Source organism: Lepisosteus oculatus, chromosome 1, assembly GCF_040954835.1.
Source record: "Lepisosteus oculatus isolate fLepOcu1 chromosome 1, fLepOcu1.hap2, whole genome shotgun sequence".
Classification (NCBI taxonomy): Eukaryota; Metazoa; Chordata; class Actinopteri; order Semionotiformes; family Lepisosteidae; genus Lepisosteus; species Lepisosteus oculatus.
In genome coordinates this window covers 28228467-28246778 of record NC_090696.1, presented here as the reverse complement: position 1 = coordinate 28246778, position 18312 = coordinate 28228467, and the positions used below count along the sequence as shown (strand labels likewise).

The window sequence follows — 18312 nt, the reverse complement described above, 5'->3', positions numbered from 1 at the left end:
TGCTGATGTGTGGTGAGCGTTCTGGCACACTATGGCTGCCGTCGCATCATCCAGGTGGGTGCTGGTGGTGGTGGAGGGGATCCCCATTACCTGTAAAGCGCTTTGAGTGGAGTGTCCAGAAAAGCGCTATATAAGTGTAAGCAATTATTATTATTAATTATTTTATGGCTATAGTTGGCTTATTTGAGTAGAACTGCATTGTTCACTTAGCTTGCTATAATGGTCTATGTGGTATTATATGTTTAGAGTGGTTTTGAGTGAACTTGTCTTCGGTTAGGAAAGGGGTAGAATTTTCCCCATAAGAAGTAATGGAATTTTTATTTTCGATTTACAATCTCCTGCCTCCGGAATAGATTTTCAGGAACGAATTAGGTTCAGATACTGAGATATGACAGCACAGTATTTGATTAAATGGAACAACAATTCCTCTACCATCACCAGAATAACTTCTGACCATATGATGTACTGTACGTCTTTGTAGTTTCCTCAGAGTGGCTGTTAGAGGCTGTGCATCAGTCAGCCGGGGAGTTTACCTTCCTTGCCCAGCAGAAAGGAATAGAAGCAGAGGTGGTTGATGCTGAGGTAGACCCACCCCTGGCGGGGCACTTTGCCTTTCCAGTAGCTACAGGAGTAATAGTTCACTAGCTTCTCCTCCTCGGGCATCCCGAAGAGCTTCCGGAATTTGGCCGTAGCTTCCTTAAACTTCTCAGTGTCATCATCCTCCCTGATGTCATGGTTCTTATTGTACTCGGCTATGATGCCCTAAAAACAAGTGACAAAATCTATACACTCTGGCAACACACTAATAAATGTAACATGGCATTTATTAATATCTCCCATAAGAAGTACAGAAGTACGATAAATTAATATTCTATGCAATTCTATCTTGATAGACACTTTAAAACATAAATATTAGGTGGGCATGTTTCTTTTTATACTAATCTGCTCTGACTAATAAAATGTTCACAAGAATATTGACAAACGGAGGCAAATATCAAGTCTGGCAATCTTTACAAGATTTTAGTCTTTACATAACTACCACATACAGGTTATCCCTTCATGTGTACAAGATTTCGCTACTGAGGAGACAGCATGCAATGAGAGCAAATCATTAGCACCTACCTGAATTTTGCCTTTAACAAAAGTAGTGATGTCATTCTCGTTCTCAAAAATAGACAGCGTCTGCAGCAGATTCTGCTCCAGCCATTCCCAGTGTTCTGTAATCTCCTTCCGTGAGCCGCCTGGGGAAAATGAGACACCAGCATCTCATTCTCACCGTAAGTAACTCAGCAGAACCTGTTTGTGACACTCTTAAGAGGTATCACCAAAGATCTCAACAATGTTTCAGAATTTCATACTGAACTTATGGTAATAAAGAGTTCAAGAACCAGCCCTCTTTACAAGCTTAATTCCCAGTTCACTGCTCTAGAGTTGCTATCTCTGCAGTGCCTAATAGTTTGAGAAATTCACAAACTATAACAAAGCATTTTTAGTCTTTCACACAAATTAACTTCCGAGGTTCAATCTAGAGGCCTCAGAGAGTAAAGTCAGCAAAACGGCTCAGGCAAATCACCTCCATGAAAACACTGTCTCAGCAACACCGAGTTCTCATACTGAGACCATGGCAAACCTGAGTAATGAGCAAACAAGAAAAATCTTGACTTTTTCTAAGCATATTGAACAGCAAAGCAAGAAATGAGAAAAAGATGGGTTCCACACATAGCAACAAGCGTGTTGCTGTACAAAAGTAAACACTCTAAACTGAAAAGCCCCTGGGAAGCCCCATATGTTAAACTCACCTTTAAAAACAAGCCTTGGTGAAATTCGATACCATGATCTGTTCAAAACGAAAAGTCACTTCATACATAAATACACACATTACATAAATTCATGAATGAAATGCTGTCATTGTATGAAACTTTGTAAAAATCTCTTTTCATCAAAGAAGGTATTACAAAACAGCAGCCAAATAAAATTCAATGCAATTCACCTTCTTTGGTTAAATTGATATTAGCTTTATTAATATTTTTCATTAAAGAGGTTCTGGAAGCAAAGGAGAAAATCACACATTTGCACACGTTTTTATAACTTTTATATTAAAAGACAAAATGTTTCTTTAAAGCCATGCAAAAACCTAAATTAGCAGCTGGTGTTAGTACCTCCCAAAAACTAAACCTTCCAAATTTTGTCAAGCAGAGATCCAAAAGCCTCTAATAAGTATCATTTTAGTCTCTTATAGTTGTTTACAAAGATCCATTTTTTTTTCTAAATTGCTTCCCTGAATGTACTGAAACTGGAACAGAGTATATTGCACTGGCCTAAGAAAGCTCACCGCTCAACAGAAATCCATCCACTCTGTGACCTTTCTGTGCTACTTCCTAATCTCTGGCTCCAAGCCCACCAGCAAATTAACACTCGTTTAGCTGCATTAGCAAAGTCGGCTCAGAGGCGCAGTCTCCCTCCCTCCACTGGAGAAAAGGGTTGCCATTTCAACAAACAAGAAGAGCACTGCCTCGGCTTCCATTTCAGGCCAAAAGGAGAACAATTCACTACCCAGATCTGTAGAAAAAATCTCATAGTATTGCAGACTTTAACTTACATCTGCATCTTTTATTATAAACGTGAAGTGGGAAGACAGAAAGATGTCCTACAATGAACTCTGAGGTGCCATAATGCTTCCTGAAAAAAAGACTAATCCTTCACTGTTTAACAAGGTGGTACTTTCACAAACTTCACAGTCATACACTTGCATTAAGGTCTCAAACTAATCAGCTGTCAGATAACACAGCATTTACAAACATGGGAGTGTTATGGAACATTTTAATTTGACAGCTACCGTACTACGTCTAACACGAAAATTAGAAATGATTAATTTTATTAATCAGAAATTGCTTCAGCTGGAGTAAAAAAACATGTCAAAAATCACTGACTGGATAGCATTCATTTTCTTGATTTTCTATTCAGTCAAGAAGTTATCTTCATCCAATCAAGGAAAAATAACTACTTTAATTTTAAACAGTTTAAAAACCTATTAAAAACACTAACGCTTCTGCACAAAGCTGGTTAATTAAAAAACTCTTCTACAACTTAAAGGGAAGTAGAAAGTTATTATTAATTAAGAATCAGTGTATGGGAAATAAGAAATAAACCCCTGTTTGACATAGGACAATTAAGAGAGTAATTAGAATCAGGTGGTTAAATAATTTGGTAACAAGTAAATAAGAACTTAAGTTTGTGTAGCCCTGTTCTATACAATGGCCAGAATCTTTGTGACCTCGGTGTTCTCCCCAAAAGCAAGCTGGAAAAAACATTCCAGATTTCACAAAGAACCCCAGAGTAACATCTAAAGATCTACAGTACAGGCCCCTTTTACTGCAGCTAATGTCCGTGTAAATGCCTCAAACACTAGAAAAAGAATGAAAGGAATCAGTTTTCATGGGTGGGTAGCTCTCTAAAAAGAATGTTACTATCTGTCTCAAGTTCACCAAAGAGCCTCAATGAGAAACATTGTATGTGCCAAAACCCTGACCCTGCCTAGCATGGTGGTGGGGGTATCAGGGTTTTGGGCTGCTCTGCTGCCTCAGGAACTGAATGGCTTGCCATCATTGATAGAACCACAATTTTGGTGTAGTATCAGGAAATTTTGGAGGAGAATGTCAGGACACCCCTTCATCAGCTGGAGCTGAGCATTAGGTGGGTAATGCAGCAAGACAAAGATACTAAACACACAAGCTGATCTACAACAGCACAAATGAAGATGAAGAAACTTTACATCTTGGCTACATCAACTCTCAGACCTTAACCCCACTGAAATGTCATGGCAGGAGCTGAAGCGAGCTCTTCTGGCAAGGAAATGTCACTGTCTTGAAGCAGTTCTGTAAGGAAGAAGGAGCCACAATTCCTAACCGCAAATGCAAGAGAGTGATAAACAGGAAACGTGTAGCTGCAGTCATCCCTGCTCAAAGAGCACCACCAGTTACTGAATCTAAGGGTTAACAATCTTCACGAGGACATTTACTGTTGGCTTATTTTAATTAATATTGACTTATGTCTTTGTGTTATATGTTTACTTAAGTTATCTTCATCTTTTACTATGATTTTCATGAAAATCAAAAAAATTTTTTTACGATTACGGTCTATGGATATATGACAAAACAGACCAACCTAAGGTTCACAGGCTATTTCTCGGCACTAGGCACTTCATAGAGAGAAAAAAAGCAAACAAAGCTCTCACAGATTCACACAAACCTGCAGGTTTGTGTGCAGGTCACACAAACCCAATTCACACAATTCACACAAACCTGCAGGAAATGCTCTGCTACTAGTCATCCTAGACTAGTAGCAGAGCATTTCCTTACATTTCCTCATTTCCAGCCACTGAAACTAAGACTGAATCAATGTAACACAGCAAGGAGTACCAACTTTAATGAACTACACTGCTAAAGTAATGTAATCGACTGCTGATTTAAAAAATGGATTCAAATAATGCATTTACCTTGCATGCCTTTTAACAGTACCAGTGTGCGACAATGTTGCAATTGTAGATTTACAATGGGGAAAAAGGAAAAGAAACTGATTAAAAGTACAGTGGGGCTGGGGAGGGGATGCGTCAGGAGTGATGTTTATGGCCCTCAAACTGAGAGAAGTGTGTTCAAGACACTTTAAAACTGTCTGCTTTACAGTTCATGCTCTTTACTTGCCATATGACTGCAAAGACACAAAAAAACATGTAACATATTGAACACAAAATGACTGCATTTGATTTACTGTACCATGGGCTATTGTCCAATACACAAGGGAGTCAGGTGTCTGGTAGAGAATTCTGTAGGGAGCAACACGAGCACTAGAGTCCAGGACCACATCCAAGGTTCCAACCAGCAGACCTAGAGGGGAAAAAAAGGAAAAACACAAATGAGGAAGCAAAGACAAAGTGTCTTTTAGGCTACAAAACAGTAGGCGTTTTATAAAAGCTGTCTTTGTAGCTTTCTTAGAACTGCCATCAACAAACCCAGCTCAGTGTGCACACTGCATATGTTTAAGCATGACTGGTTAGAGACATCAGCAACATGTGTGGCTGGAGACACATGGGAGAGGAACACAAACGTGTCTGACTGAATCAAGAAAAAGACAAGTTGTGCCTGCTGATAATCATACTAAATGTGTCACGGCGTTGACAGCTTCTGACAAAGAAAACTCTTTTTACATAAGAGTATAACACAATCTAACAGTTGAAAATGTGTTGCTGAGCACCTGTGCAATGGTCAATATATAAACAGGAAATGGCTTCAACAACACAGCTGACAATATGAAAGCACATAATGCTAACAGAAACATCTATATATAAAACAAGAAACATTCTAACCACAATGAAAGGACTTGAAATCAATTGTTTTTTTCATCCGCAGAAAAAGGAGCAATGCTTTATTTAGTATACATGAAAAAGGTAAACAAGGCAACATATACTGTTCTTTACTGCTCAAATTCAGAGGACAGTTCAAGTTGAAATATTACTGATATCTTAAACAAAAGGTCACTCATTCCATTCTCTCTAATGCAGCTTAATCCAAAGAGTGAAAATGCACCTTGGTCTAAACAGGCAGTGCTGCCCAGAAACTCATCTCTCTTGTTACCACCTTGAAGATCTCTGCCTCTAAAGCCTTCTTTCCCACTCTGCTATCAAACAAGCAGCTAACACTTACAGGTTTCACTGACAGTCACTTAATCCTTCAACTGTATAGGCTTTAAATACTACTAATGAGCCATTGGAAGAGACTATTCATCTTAGAAATTAAGAATTAAAAACTTGTGAAAGGACAGTCAGAAGGAAAGTAAGCAATCAGGATGTATCTGATTTCCTTTTGAACAGCTCTGCTGATGTGTTTTTCTTTTTGAACATGTTTTTGCCGCAAAGATTTTTTTGTTTTGTTTCCGAGCACTACACTGCTTCCTATTCAATTCAATCTGAATTCCTTTCAGGAAATCACTTGACAACACTTAAAGTTAAAGTACCATTTAAATGCAGAAAAGGGGGAAATGAGAATTCCTGATCCATAAAAGCCTGACATTCAGAAAACCAACTATAATTTGTACAATTCTGGACTACTGAGTACTCTATGGCGGAATAAATCAAAATCACTGTCAAATTGAGGCAGAAATGAATGGGATTACGGCACTGACTCTGCGATGAGAAAAGCAATGATGAAATTTAGCAGGTGCCAGAACCTTCACATTAACAACGCCGAGGGGCAGAAACAGTCGAACGCCCACTGATGACATATAAAAATGATTAGATTGTGTCAGTGTATGATTTTAAAACACCGTTAACTAAACCACAATCACAATCTTACCTGCTTAATATAAGAAAACAAACCGGCTTGAACAGCATTTTAAAGAGTAAGGAAAATGTACAGTCAAAACAGGCTTGTAAGCAGCAGATAGGCCGAAACGCGTGTGCTTGGAAATTGTGGTCTCCTGAGAGTTGAAGAGAGTTGAGGAAACAATGCCAGAGCCAAATGGGTGAGATGACATCAGCAGTAAGAGTAAATGTGAAGAAGAAAGCTTGCTAAGTACCAATCACGTTAAGTGGGCTGAAAGGCCTCTGCTGGTTTGTAGCTTTTCTTGTGTTCTTACACTTCTTCTTTCTCTAGGATGCACACAGGTCCCAGCCGGCAAACCGGCCTGTTATCTTTCTCACAGGCAAGACATGAGAATAAGGACAGAGAAGGGGGAGGCACAGCGAAAACCAGACAAGATCAGTGTTTGTTCATTACACACAGACCTGCAGAAGGAGAACTTCATGATGAGAAAAGGCAACGTTTTTCCTCCATCGCATACTTCATGACCTTACAGTACAGTACATCATTTTCCAACAAAGTATGATCTGACATGAGACATAGCCTCAGTTTTTTTAGCTTTGCCTTTTTTTTTAAGAAGCTCAGCCACAGTTTGTAACAAAAGGGGTTTTGTGGTCACCAAGACGTGGTGATTTCAGAGTGTTGTTTGTACTACTGTGATGACACCTGCAGAGTGTGGTTGACACAGAGCTCTGAAATTTTCACCTCTTCACAAATTCAAGCTTTTAACTATATCAGACACCATCACACCTTTGTACGGGACTTTCGGTATTGAAGACACATACATAATGGCAAATCTACCAGAAGGTAACTGCATCTCTTTTGTGTAAGGATAAAAGTTATTTGTGACATTAGTGCTGCACACAGGAATCTACTGTGCATGAAACGTGAAGGAGCTACAGTAGGTTCTCCAGATGTGTCACAGACAGACTTGTACAAATCCCATCTCTGCAGGGCTGTCTCTGAGCAATAAATGAATCAATGTCTAGCTGTGCAATTCAAAACACAGTGCCTAATAAGAGTTAGTCTGATAACTTATCACTTTCAAGATAACAAGAAAACCAAATAGGGAAACATTATGTATATATAACCCTGTCAAAATCAACTTAAAATTCCTACGCCGTATACATCTGTAAGCCATCAAAAGAACAGAATAAAAAAAACAACTCTTTAAATACCTTTTAAGTGTTATTTTCAAACTCAAAGACCTTTAAACCCGAAACCACTTAATCACCTAAAACAAAACAATATATCTAATGGCCTGAAAAAATACTGCAGTTGTCATAATGAATGAATGAATTTCAGAATGAATTTCAGGGTCTTTCACAAATGTCTTTTTTATCATTAGCAGGAAACTAGAAGGAAAATAAATAATTTTCTTGAATATCAGCATGAGGACATTGTTCGTATTTTACTGAAATAATCTGAAGGTGTGTGGCAGCTTCATGTGAGTCCTAAAACAACAGCATTGGTATGTTCCAGAAGGTAATGCAAGAGAGTTCCCATCAAACCTGCCTGACATACCATATTTCAGACCAGACTAAGGTTAGGGTTACAAGAACCATTCAATTTTTAATCCATTTATTCTTCTATTTCCACTTTTACCCAATGGAATGGGTCTTCTTCACACTTTTAATTTTACTCAGTTTTCAAGCACAAGTACTTTGCAATATATTGAAGGCAGCAAAATGGGAAAAAAAAGTTGGGAGAGCAGTTTCACTCTTCCTTAAGTTTACTTGGGTTGCTTAATACAGCCATGAGGTTAAAAAATATCTAAGGACTGTGAGAATGCTAACCCTTGCCCTAGCTGGAGAATAAACTGAGCTATTCTGCAATTTGTTTCTGAAGCCTACCATTCATCAGATCTGAAAATGTTCCTCATGTCACAAAATATATGGCAAAATCAAATCCATTAATTAAAACTCTTGTAAACTGATCTTCTTCAACACTGTATCTTATTTAGGGAACTTTTCAAACTGTTGACAATCACTAATAAAATGGCATTTTGGATGCCATGCATCAGATTGGAAAATGTTCCTCACTCGACAAAATATAAACCTGAACCAATCAAATCCATGGATGAAAACTTGCTTAAATTGATCGTCTTCATCATTGTATCTTTTTAGGCACTTTTTCAAACCACTGATGATCACTATTAAAATGGAATTTAAATTATCATGTGTTTCAGGCCACACCAGGGGTCGGTTTACAAGAACCACCTAAATGTTGACTCAATTTCCACTAGAAATGACAACATTTTCAGATTTCACCCAATTACATGGATTTTCTTCACACTTTTAATTTCACTTAGTTTTTTAGCACAATTATTAAATTTTGCAATATACAGTTAGCAGCCAAATGTACTAGAAAATAAAGTTGAAGTAGGGAGAAAAGTACAACTCTTCCTAACGTTCATTTGGGACTGAAAATAAAGCGGTTAAACAAAATTTCTAAGTGCTGTGAGAATTATAACCCTAACCCTAGCTGGGGTTTAAATTCAGCATTCCTGCAAATTAAAATGGAAACTAACAAAGGATAGAGCAAACATACTGCAGAGAGTACTTGTTAAGCCAGGATAAACAAGAATATGAACCAACGTCAAAAAAGAAAAACAAATAAGACTGTAAACAGGAAGTGCAGGTGCAAGGTAAAATAAAGCAAAGGAAACCACATCCTTGTGCATTAATCAGTTTAATAAAATAGCAGGAGTTCCTAACTGATTCTTGGGAGTCTTACTCCAAGCACATTTGATTTACCACTCTCACACTTCATACATCAGCCCTGAACGAACAGAGATGTAAGTGCAAAAGACCCCATAACCCCCTTTTCTGTCTAAACACCCTGTTCTACATCAGCTGGCAAGAGACACAAAACAGAACCTTACAACCTCACATTAAAAAACAGCTCTGCACAAAAAGGCTCAACAACAACCACATTTAGTTCAGAGATGACTGGGGTTATGCACTTTCTCAAGAATTAATGAAAGATTGGTAGCCCAAGTCTGTAAATGTTTGTTTATCGTAGCGTGAAGTGGAAAACAATCAGGCAGTTGTCCTGGTTAAGCTCCCTGCAATCTACAACAACCATAACAAATTGTGAAAAACTGGAATCAGCCTGTTTCAAGAACCTTTAATTTCAACTCCACTAATCCAGTACTTCATGTTTGCAAATGTTTGATTCCTCTTAAATGTTTTATTCTGTGACATACAGTAAACACATTATAAGGTACTTAAAGGTGGTAGAAATCTTTGTTAAAATGAGTCTTAATAAGATTTAGGCCTGATAGCATAATTAAATACTAAAAGTAGTTCAAACACAACAACTAGGAATCTTTTTCAAACCTGGGCTTCTAAATATTCCAACATTATTTACCACAGTTCAGCCCACACTGGGAAACCAAACTGCTAAACTAATGTAGAATGCTACATTTGAGTAGCATTCAAATGTTTTTGGTTAGGTCAAGTCCTGACAACCACCCTACTAAAACAATTCTGATTTAGTCATGTTTACGATGTCCAGACAGGACCATAGCATGTGTGCGGTGAGACAAAAATGACAACAATTTCACTATGCTATTCAGTTTACAGTCCTAAAAAATATAGAAGGAACCAAACACATCCCTTCAATCCACTGATCTTATTCCTTTGTCTCAAAAATGTATCAACCAGCCTATTGTGGAAATAAACAATGACTTATCAACATATGACTTCAATGTTTGCACAGGATATGACAATCTATAATGTCATATTCTGTGCACACTCACATTACTCTGAATGTGAGCTGTGCATTACAGTACATTCCTTCTCAGAATGCCAACTGTTCTTTTTCTTTAAAAACATACAATAGACATTAATTTACCAATCAAAGAAAAACCCTCCTGTGGTCTCCTGACCGGAACAGGAATTACGTTATATACTGACAAATCTATAGCGATTGAGAAACACCTCCTAGACTGAGTTAATTAAATAAAACACTCAGTACAGCTAAACGTCCCACATATCTGCTCTTGTGCACGTTCATCAGTAGGGTGTATCAGATCTCTCAACATAGAATGAAATTGGGTCTGTCAGTATGTTCTAATCTGCTTATGGGGAGGGAATAAGGAGATGACAAATCAAGGTTTTTGTTTCATATTTCTCCCTTAATTGAGGATATAATTGAATAAAGTACACGGCCTTCCATTTTGACAGTTTTATAATGAAGCATGAACAAGTACAGGTCAGGCGAAGGAAGCCAGACGTGCGTTAGTGCACTGAGCTTTTCTACATTCAACCACGCACTGCACAATAGTCTCAGTAAGAATGACGGTATAAGTTTAAGCACTATTAACTAAGAACCATAAAAATCAAGAACAAAACTGATTATCTTTCATCACAAAATATTAGGACATTTAAAAATTCATAAATGTACTGAGCGCTCCCCAGCTAAGTCTTACAAAGTAGGACAAAGCTAGAAACAGGTTCACTGTATGAAATACATGAACTAACATTCATTTATGAAGTACACGGCACTCTGTCATTTCTGTTATATTTATGAAGATGTGTATAGTTCTTCACAATGGATCCCTGTTCCTCATTTCTTATTGTGAAAGAAATGCTCATGATAAAAAAGGGAATTTTTAAAAAACTGCAATCTGGGGCTATGAGTGCACTACAGAGTGAGCAAAGCCCATTCCTGGGGTATGAGACAGGATGGGGTCATTTGTTTTCATGTACTGATCCTAGAAGCCAGACCTTTATGAGAGCACAGTGCTGTAGATCACTTGAACAAACACCAACCACACTGTAAGTCTTGCACAAACGCCCTTTGAACACTAACGAAGAAAGCGTAGAACTGTTACACAACTCTGTGATTCTTTTTATTTTGGGGCTTTCCGATGTAACAACAGCCTCTCAGTCACCACACAGCTCTGCACCACAAGGTACCTAGGAAGAGAGTCACAAGGCCAGGAAGCTGGGAGTTGATGCTGGAATGACAGCTATTAGCAAGGAGAGTCAAAGGTCTTTCAGCTGGGAGGAGATTCTGTCTGCTAATGCAGGAAAGTGATCTAACTGCTGCATCAGCTCACTCTGTGCTTTAGATACTGTATATTATTGTCAAAATAAAGAGGAAAAAATATCATTTTTTCATTTTTCGACAACAGATATTGTATGACAAATCTGTTCAATTAAATTTAAAAAAATTATGAAACAGATTTACTGTGTACAGTATTCCTGTAGTTAGTACTCCTTCGGATGTGGGTGACTCCTCTGCTACGGATGACAAGATGTCAGTGTGTAGTGTCGTGAGCTGTGAAGTTCTGGCACTTCTGAGGGGTGATTTGTGACCAATCCAACTGGCAAAATTGCTCCAGGTGCTTCAGGCCTTTTGTCTGCCATTTGAAAACCACCATCTTGACTTTGCACCGCAAATATTCAATTGGACTGAGGTCTGGAGGTTGAAATGGCCAAGCAAAGTTTACTTTGCATTCCGCCTAGCACTTATTTGTTGACTTCAGATCACCCATTTCCTGCCAAACTTGAGCTTCCTGACAGAGAGAATTGGGTGTTTGGCACATATTCTGGTAAGTATTGGGACTAAATGATTCCCTCTATCTTAACCAGGGCTCTAGAGCCCATAACACTGATAAGAAGTTCGAGAATAAAATGCTTCATATCATAATATATTTCCAATTGTCATTAATATATAGTTCACTCGAAATAACAACACCCAGGAATTAAGTGTATCAGAAGGATTATGAAGTGTTTAGTGAAAATGTTGCTTAGCCCTCTTGGCGGAGGGCTGACCTCTTGGCCATAGGATGAGGTGGCTGGGACCCCGATGAGGAGTGACCCAGGGTGCGAAGGTGGAGCTGGGGTGGAGGTGGGATGTAAAAAGACGTGTGCGAGGGAGAGAAGAGGATCACCTACAGTATTTATACGGTTTTAGGAGAGGAAATGGCATCAGGAGTGATTGCCAATTACTGATTGAACTAATAACTCGGCTGCTGAATGACAAGAAGAGAGCCTTTAGGAGGGGAGATAAGGAAGAGGTCAAGCGTGTACAGAGGGAGCTAAAGCAGAAGTCAAGAGAGACCAAGGACGCTTACAGGAGGAAGGTAGAGAACAGGGTGAGGGACGTGCTGTATGGAGCAGCATGAGAGAGATCACTGGCTTCAAACAGGCTGGGGGTGCAACGGCGGGGAACCTGGAGATGGCCAACGAGTTGAACCAGTTTTTAAACAGGTTTGATTCAGGGCCCTCTGTGGCTCAACACACATCCCCCCACAGCCACACACTCCCTAACACTTCACAGCTGCAACTGCCCAGCACCTCCTCCAACTTCTTGAGGAGGCTCAGGTCCTTCAATGTATGTAGTAAGACGCTACATATGTTCTATCAGTCGGTGGTAGCGAGCGCCATTTTCTACGCAGTGGTATGCCGGTGCCCTGGGATTAGAGCAGTGGATTATAAAAGGCTGAACAAGCTCATCAGGAGAGCAAGCTCTGTCACTGCCTCTGACCTGGACCCCTTTGAGGTAGTAGCTGAGAGGAGAATGGTGTCCAAACTAGAGGCCATCATGGACAACATCTCCCATCCCCTCTATGACAGGCTTGCAGGAATGAAGAGCACGTTCAGCAATAGACTGATTCATCCATGGTGCAACAGGGAGCGCTACAGGAGGTCATTCTTGCCTTCTGCCATAATACTGTACAACGCATCCACCTTGCGTCTGGGCAGAGGCAACATTGACAGTGACCTGTTTCTGGACTGAACACATCTACACATCTACTGCTACATCTGTTCTCTTTCTTTTCCTGTTTACAACCTTTTTTGTGCAATATATGCCAGGGACCCGTGCAATACATTTATGTATAAGCAATACATTTATATTTATATCTATATCTATATTTACATTCATATGTGTGATATGATTTTTCTCCGTACTGTTCTGTTCTGTTCTAGTTTGTTCTTTGTGTGTTCTGGACTGTGAGTAACTCTTTTAGTGCACCCCTCACTGTACTGGTTGTATTGTATGTATTGTACTATTATTAGTATTGTATCATTCGCTACACTGTGGCTGTGTTGTCTGTGTAAAGCTGCTGTTGCACTGCAATTTCCCTCACGGGATCAATAAAGTATCTATCTATCTAATTACCAAGTCTGATTGAACTTGGCTGTTGTCATCCCTCCCAAATTTTCATTACAAACTCCATTTTTTAAATTAACTTTGAGACACCTCCTTTTGTGGTTGTCCCCCAGAAGAAGCTTCTTCCTTACATTCACATTTCTGCAGGTAACACCAAACAGTGGTTTCTGACACTTGTGTCCTGAAATGCCACACTGTGTCAGAGACCTCCTGCTGTTGTCTCTGGATTTACTACTGAATCCTGAAACAACCTCTCCCACAGCCGATGGAGGGAAGACACATTTTTACATTCTTTAGCAACAGGCTGGCAATATACCAGTAGTTCTTAAATTCTTAATAATGGACACTGTGGAAACTACTAGCTTCAACTTTTTATGTTTTTTCTATAGCCATCACTCAATGACCATCTGTCTGCAGTCCTCAGAGAGCTCTCTGACCAGAGCCATGATCATATACTGTATGTGACTGCTGAGTGTTATTGTAGATGTGTCCTTGTTAGATTTTATTTGAAGGAATACACTGGGGGTGAATAAATGTGATAATCCTACTTTCTGGAATCAAATTTTTCATGACAAACATAACTTTTCTCTGTACAACACAATTAGAATAACATTATAGTATATTAAAACAATGATAATGTTTCTTGATTAAAACAATCTGTAATTAATTCTGTCATGTGATCCAGCTTCACCAGGGACTGATGGATACATCTGGAGGGCACTGTATATAATGGTAAAAACCATACACACTTGCTTTCAATACTCTAAACTCACTGGAGAAAAAATAGTTCTTCTAGATATTTTAGTACAACTGTATATCGTTGTCAAGCAAGAAAATGGAGGCAGTGTTAAGGAGGTCCTGCCGCAGGGGCTGAAGCAGGGGCTGGAAATCGCAATTGAATGTTTCACAAATGTCTCAGAGTTTGTTTTTAGAATTAGTATTTTTAAATTAGTGCTAAGGGCAGCATTGTGCAAAAATCATTAGTTAACACTTTCGATCCCTTCTTTGTAAGGTACTGTAGAAAGCATAATGCTACTTTATAAGGTAAACAATTACTTTCTGAAGCAATGTTTCTAGCTGATTAGGGAATGTAATAATTAAAAAAGAACAAATTCAACAAGCCAAAATAGTTCCAAAGAAGCTGTTCATTTTTCGGCTAACAAAAGATACAATTTTGCAGGCACAGAAATTAATATAGTAATGGACTAGAGTCAATTATTTCATCACACTGAATCTCAGGCCTCTTCCCCTGGTAGAACTATCTTAATTCCTAATGAATACAGCCTGGTTACAACATGTTACAGCTCTGTGTGCTGGCACAATACTACAACTAACATGTGACAAAGACTAGCCACTGCAGCTGTACTTTCCCCATCTCCTGCTAATTGGTTTGATGCTCAAGCTCTGAGTGTTCACGTGAGACAGGTGTAAAAAGTACAGTGTTTTCAAATCTATAAATAAATTAGAATAATACAGTACATCAGACCGAACTTTGAGTAGCTAGACACATAATGAAATTACAAGCAGGTAGCAGGGAGCTCCGTCTCCAAATTTCCTCAGCCCTTCGTGTGTCACAGATCCTCAGACCTGCCCAGGCTGACTGCACTGGAAAGTGGCCGACTGCAAGCCATATTCCCCGTGCCCAGACTGCCCTGCAGGAGATTTACATAACAATGACATCATCCCCAACCAGCAACCCTTCCGCTCTCTACAGCTTTCATCCACTCAGACAATAACCTACCCCTGCTGCAGGCAAGAACAAGTCACAGTAATGTTCTAGCCAACAGAGCCATAGTTTTGTAATGGGTCTGAAGAAATTCCTGGAGGAATCCAGGTAAATACAGTATGTCCAGTAGGAATATGTATGATTAGGTATCACTGCATCGTATTGTGCTGACAAAATGGTAAACAAGAAAAGATGAACTGTTTATTAGGACAAAATCAAAGAAAAGAAAAACGTGGTACTCAGTCACACTTGTAAGTATATAACGTCCTCATTTAGTAAACCAAGAGAAATGCAGATCACCAAGAGAGATGTCTGAAGAGAATGGTGCAATTGTGCCTCAGAGGGTCTGATATGTAAATACTGAAAACGACAGCAAAAACATGGCAGATGAGATACAGAGGCAAGAAAATGCATGTACAGTATATAGAATGCATCTATCCTTGATTTCTAAAAAGAAGAGAAAATGAATTTCCAAATTTTAATCTGGATATATTCTGAGGCATGAAGAAATTAAGGTTCAATTGCCTAATGATCCACTTTTATATTGCAGAAAAAACATGGGTGTCTCCAAAACATTATTTGTTGTTTCTTTTGGAACCAGTCAGTGTGAACTGTACTTACGTAGGTGTTTTGTGGTTTCCATTATTTTTCATAAGTAAAGAGTGGCTTTAATACAGTATGTATTATACACCTTGTGAGGCACAAATCTTACAACTAACATGACCACAGAAAACCTGAATAATGGAGTGGGATTTCATACATTATATACAAGAGAAACATGTGGCTGCTGGTGTGAACAGTAACTCTAGGGGAAGCTCATGTTGAATTGCAGAAGCCAGCATTTCCACACAGTCCAACCTCGGAATTAAATGCATCCATTTCTATCACATTACAAGGATGTGATGAGACCAGCTATAGAAAAAAAAGATCCAGCAATCAAAAAAACAAATGTTGCTGTAAGATCACTACGACTCATCCAACATTCACAAGATGCAAGATAACAGAAAAAGTGTTGGATATAATAAAAGAAATAGGCTAAAATGAATGTGAAAGCAGAACATTTAGGCAGCAGACTGTTAATTTTTGTTTTAAAAAAAGTTAAATTTGAGGTAGTATGTCATAATTTAACCAGCTCGGGAAAAGGAGCAGCTACAGATCTGGTTCTTACTGGGTCGAGAGTCAAGTGTCAGTGTTGAAAGTAGTTTTGGTGGCTCAGTCAGGACTGCATTCTGCATTCTGAAGGACATGATGTTGCTCAGATTAAATATAAAACCAATGTGCCTTAATGGAACCTCTCTGGAACAAAGTATTAAAAAGATACTGGTTTACATACAATCTTCTTAAGTTTTGGCCTGACCGCTTCATACTTACCAAACTGCACAAGTGAAAAAATACATCAGTTTCAAGATTTTTTCAAGACTCAAAAATAGTTCCCTGAATAATAAACACTGTGTCATATTAAAAGCACAGTCCTATAATAAAATACAGTCGTATTTTTTACATGTGGATATTTGGAGCTGGGAGGCCTGGTGTCCAGGGGTCACCCACCAGGCGACCTATGCCACGTGTCAGGCTGTGATACTCTGGGGGGGTTGGCTGTATTAGACATTTTTTTTTATTGTGGGGGCGGGTGTTATACTGTATTATGCACCATATTCCACTTGATTTGGTCACTGGAATTCACGTTTTTCAACGCCTCACGCGTAGAGTAACAATGTAAAGAAATAAAAAAACGTTGAATTAAACTGTCATTATTACAATTTTAATTATTGCTTTCGGTACATCTCCGAAGGCTCTTGTCTAGTTTGTGTCGTAATTCTACCATACAATCTTCAAACACGCCAAATAAACGAATTGCATAACCTGAAGTCATTCAATAATGAATGCATTTGATTTAGGTGGAGTGCGCTCCACTTACCGGCTAGCCCTCCTCCTCCTCCTCCTCCTCCGCCGTGCCCCTTCCTCTTCTGCAGGATGAAGTAGGGATTAGCTCTCTCAGTGATCCACAGCGCGCTGGCCAACAGCACTTCCTCCGGATTAACCCACATCTTCATAGATATTTCGTTAAGAAAGCATCAAATCCCAGCAACTCGACTGCAAGTCCGGCAACGTCAGTCACGGTCACAGAAGCTACGATCCTCAATGCGAGAGATGACTCGCAAAATGGAAAAAAAAATCACTCGAGGTGGATCATCATTATCCTATAACGTTACGGCCATGCACACTGAAGGCACAGAGCTAAAAAGGTCATTATAAGATCTATCCTATTTTCAAGCTATTAAAATGATTAACAATTATTATATGTTAAAACAACTATGTGCAAAACTGGATAATTTCCACCTGAGGCTACAGTACATTACCCTGCACCTCATTCAAGGAAAAGGTCCCTACAGATAGTCGATCAATTCCAATTTGGATGTTACTTGAAACTCCAGTATTATTAAAGAGCAAGACATTGCTTATGTCAAGCAAAGATGACGGGACGCATCCAAGCCCGCCGTTTTGAAGATGCCAGAATTCTGCCGGAATCCATAGATCCCAGTCGAGCTCTAAAATCTTTGTTGCCGATTCAGATCCGAGAAATACCGCCTGTCACGGCAGCCCGCAGGTACAGCGCGACAAGGATGATCCTTGCTTGCAGATGGAATAATCTTTTCAAGACGGAGCACTGAGGAAAGTGATCATTTATGCCTTTTGATCTGTATTAACCCCTCTCCCCTCTGTGCAGCACAGCAAACGCTCCTTCCCAAACAAACAATACGGTGCGATTCCTCGCAGCACAATACAGCACAACACTCAGCAGCGCCTCACAGCCGTGCGATATCAACAAAGCACGTCACGGGGTGTCCACACGCATACGTCAGCTTGGTGGAGGGTGTTGCTAAAGATACAGTATGGAAATTGCATTACATCAAAGAACGTGTAGGCACAGTGACTTTGTCTGTAAATTGTGGAATCCGGCCTTCGTTACGAGTTACTTTCCAATTAAAAGATTAATTTTGAATGAAAGATTATATCGTACTAATGCCACCCTGCATTGTATTCTAATTATTAGGGGCTTTTTATTAAATGGGATATACACACATTTCATGTATATATTCACAC

The 18312-nt window shown here is 39.2% G+C and overlaps 1 protein-coding gene across 2 annotated transcripts in view; it reads right to left on the bottom strand.

The window, feature by feature from the left end:
* The window catches only part of tbc1d9 (TBC1 domain family, member 9 (with GRAM domain)), a 45805-nt gene extending 27778 nt beyond the window's left edge, over positions 1-18027 (bottom strand). Inside the window, exons 1-4 of one of the 2 annotated variants that reach the window (XM_015344675.2) lie at positions 17126-18027; positions 4773-4883; positions 1123-1241; positions 534-762 (exon numbers count right to left, since the gene is read on the bottom strand). In XM_015344675.2, the coding sequence (XP_015200161.1) occupies positions 534-762; positions 1123-1241; positions 4773-4883; positions 17126-17261 (595 nt within the window). In that variant the 5' untranslated portion in view covers positions 17262-18027. The remainder of the gene's footprint in view (positions 1-533; positions 763-1122; positions 1242-4772; positions 4884-17125) is intronic. The other variant, XM_006629507.3, reaches the window with a different exon arrangement.
* Positions 18028-18312: the final 285 nt, after the last annotated feature.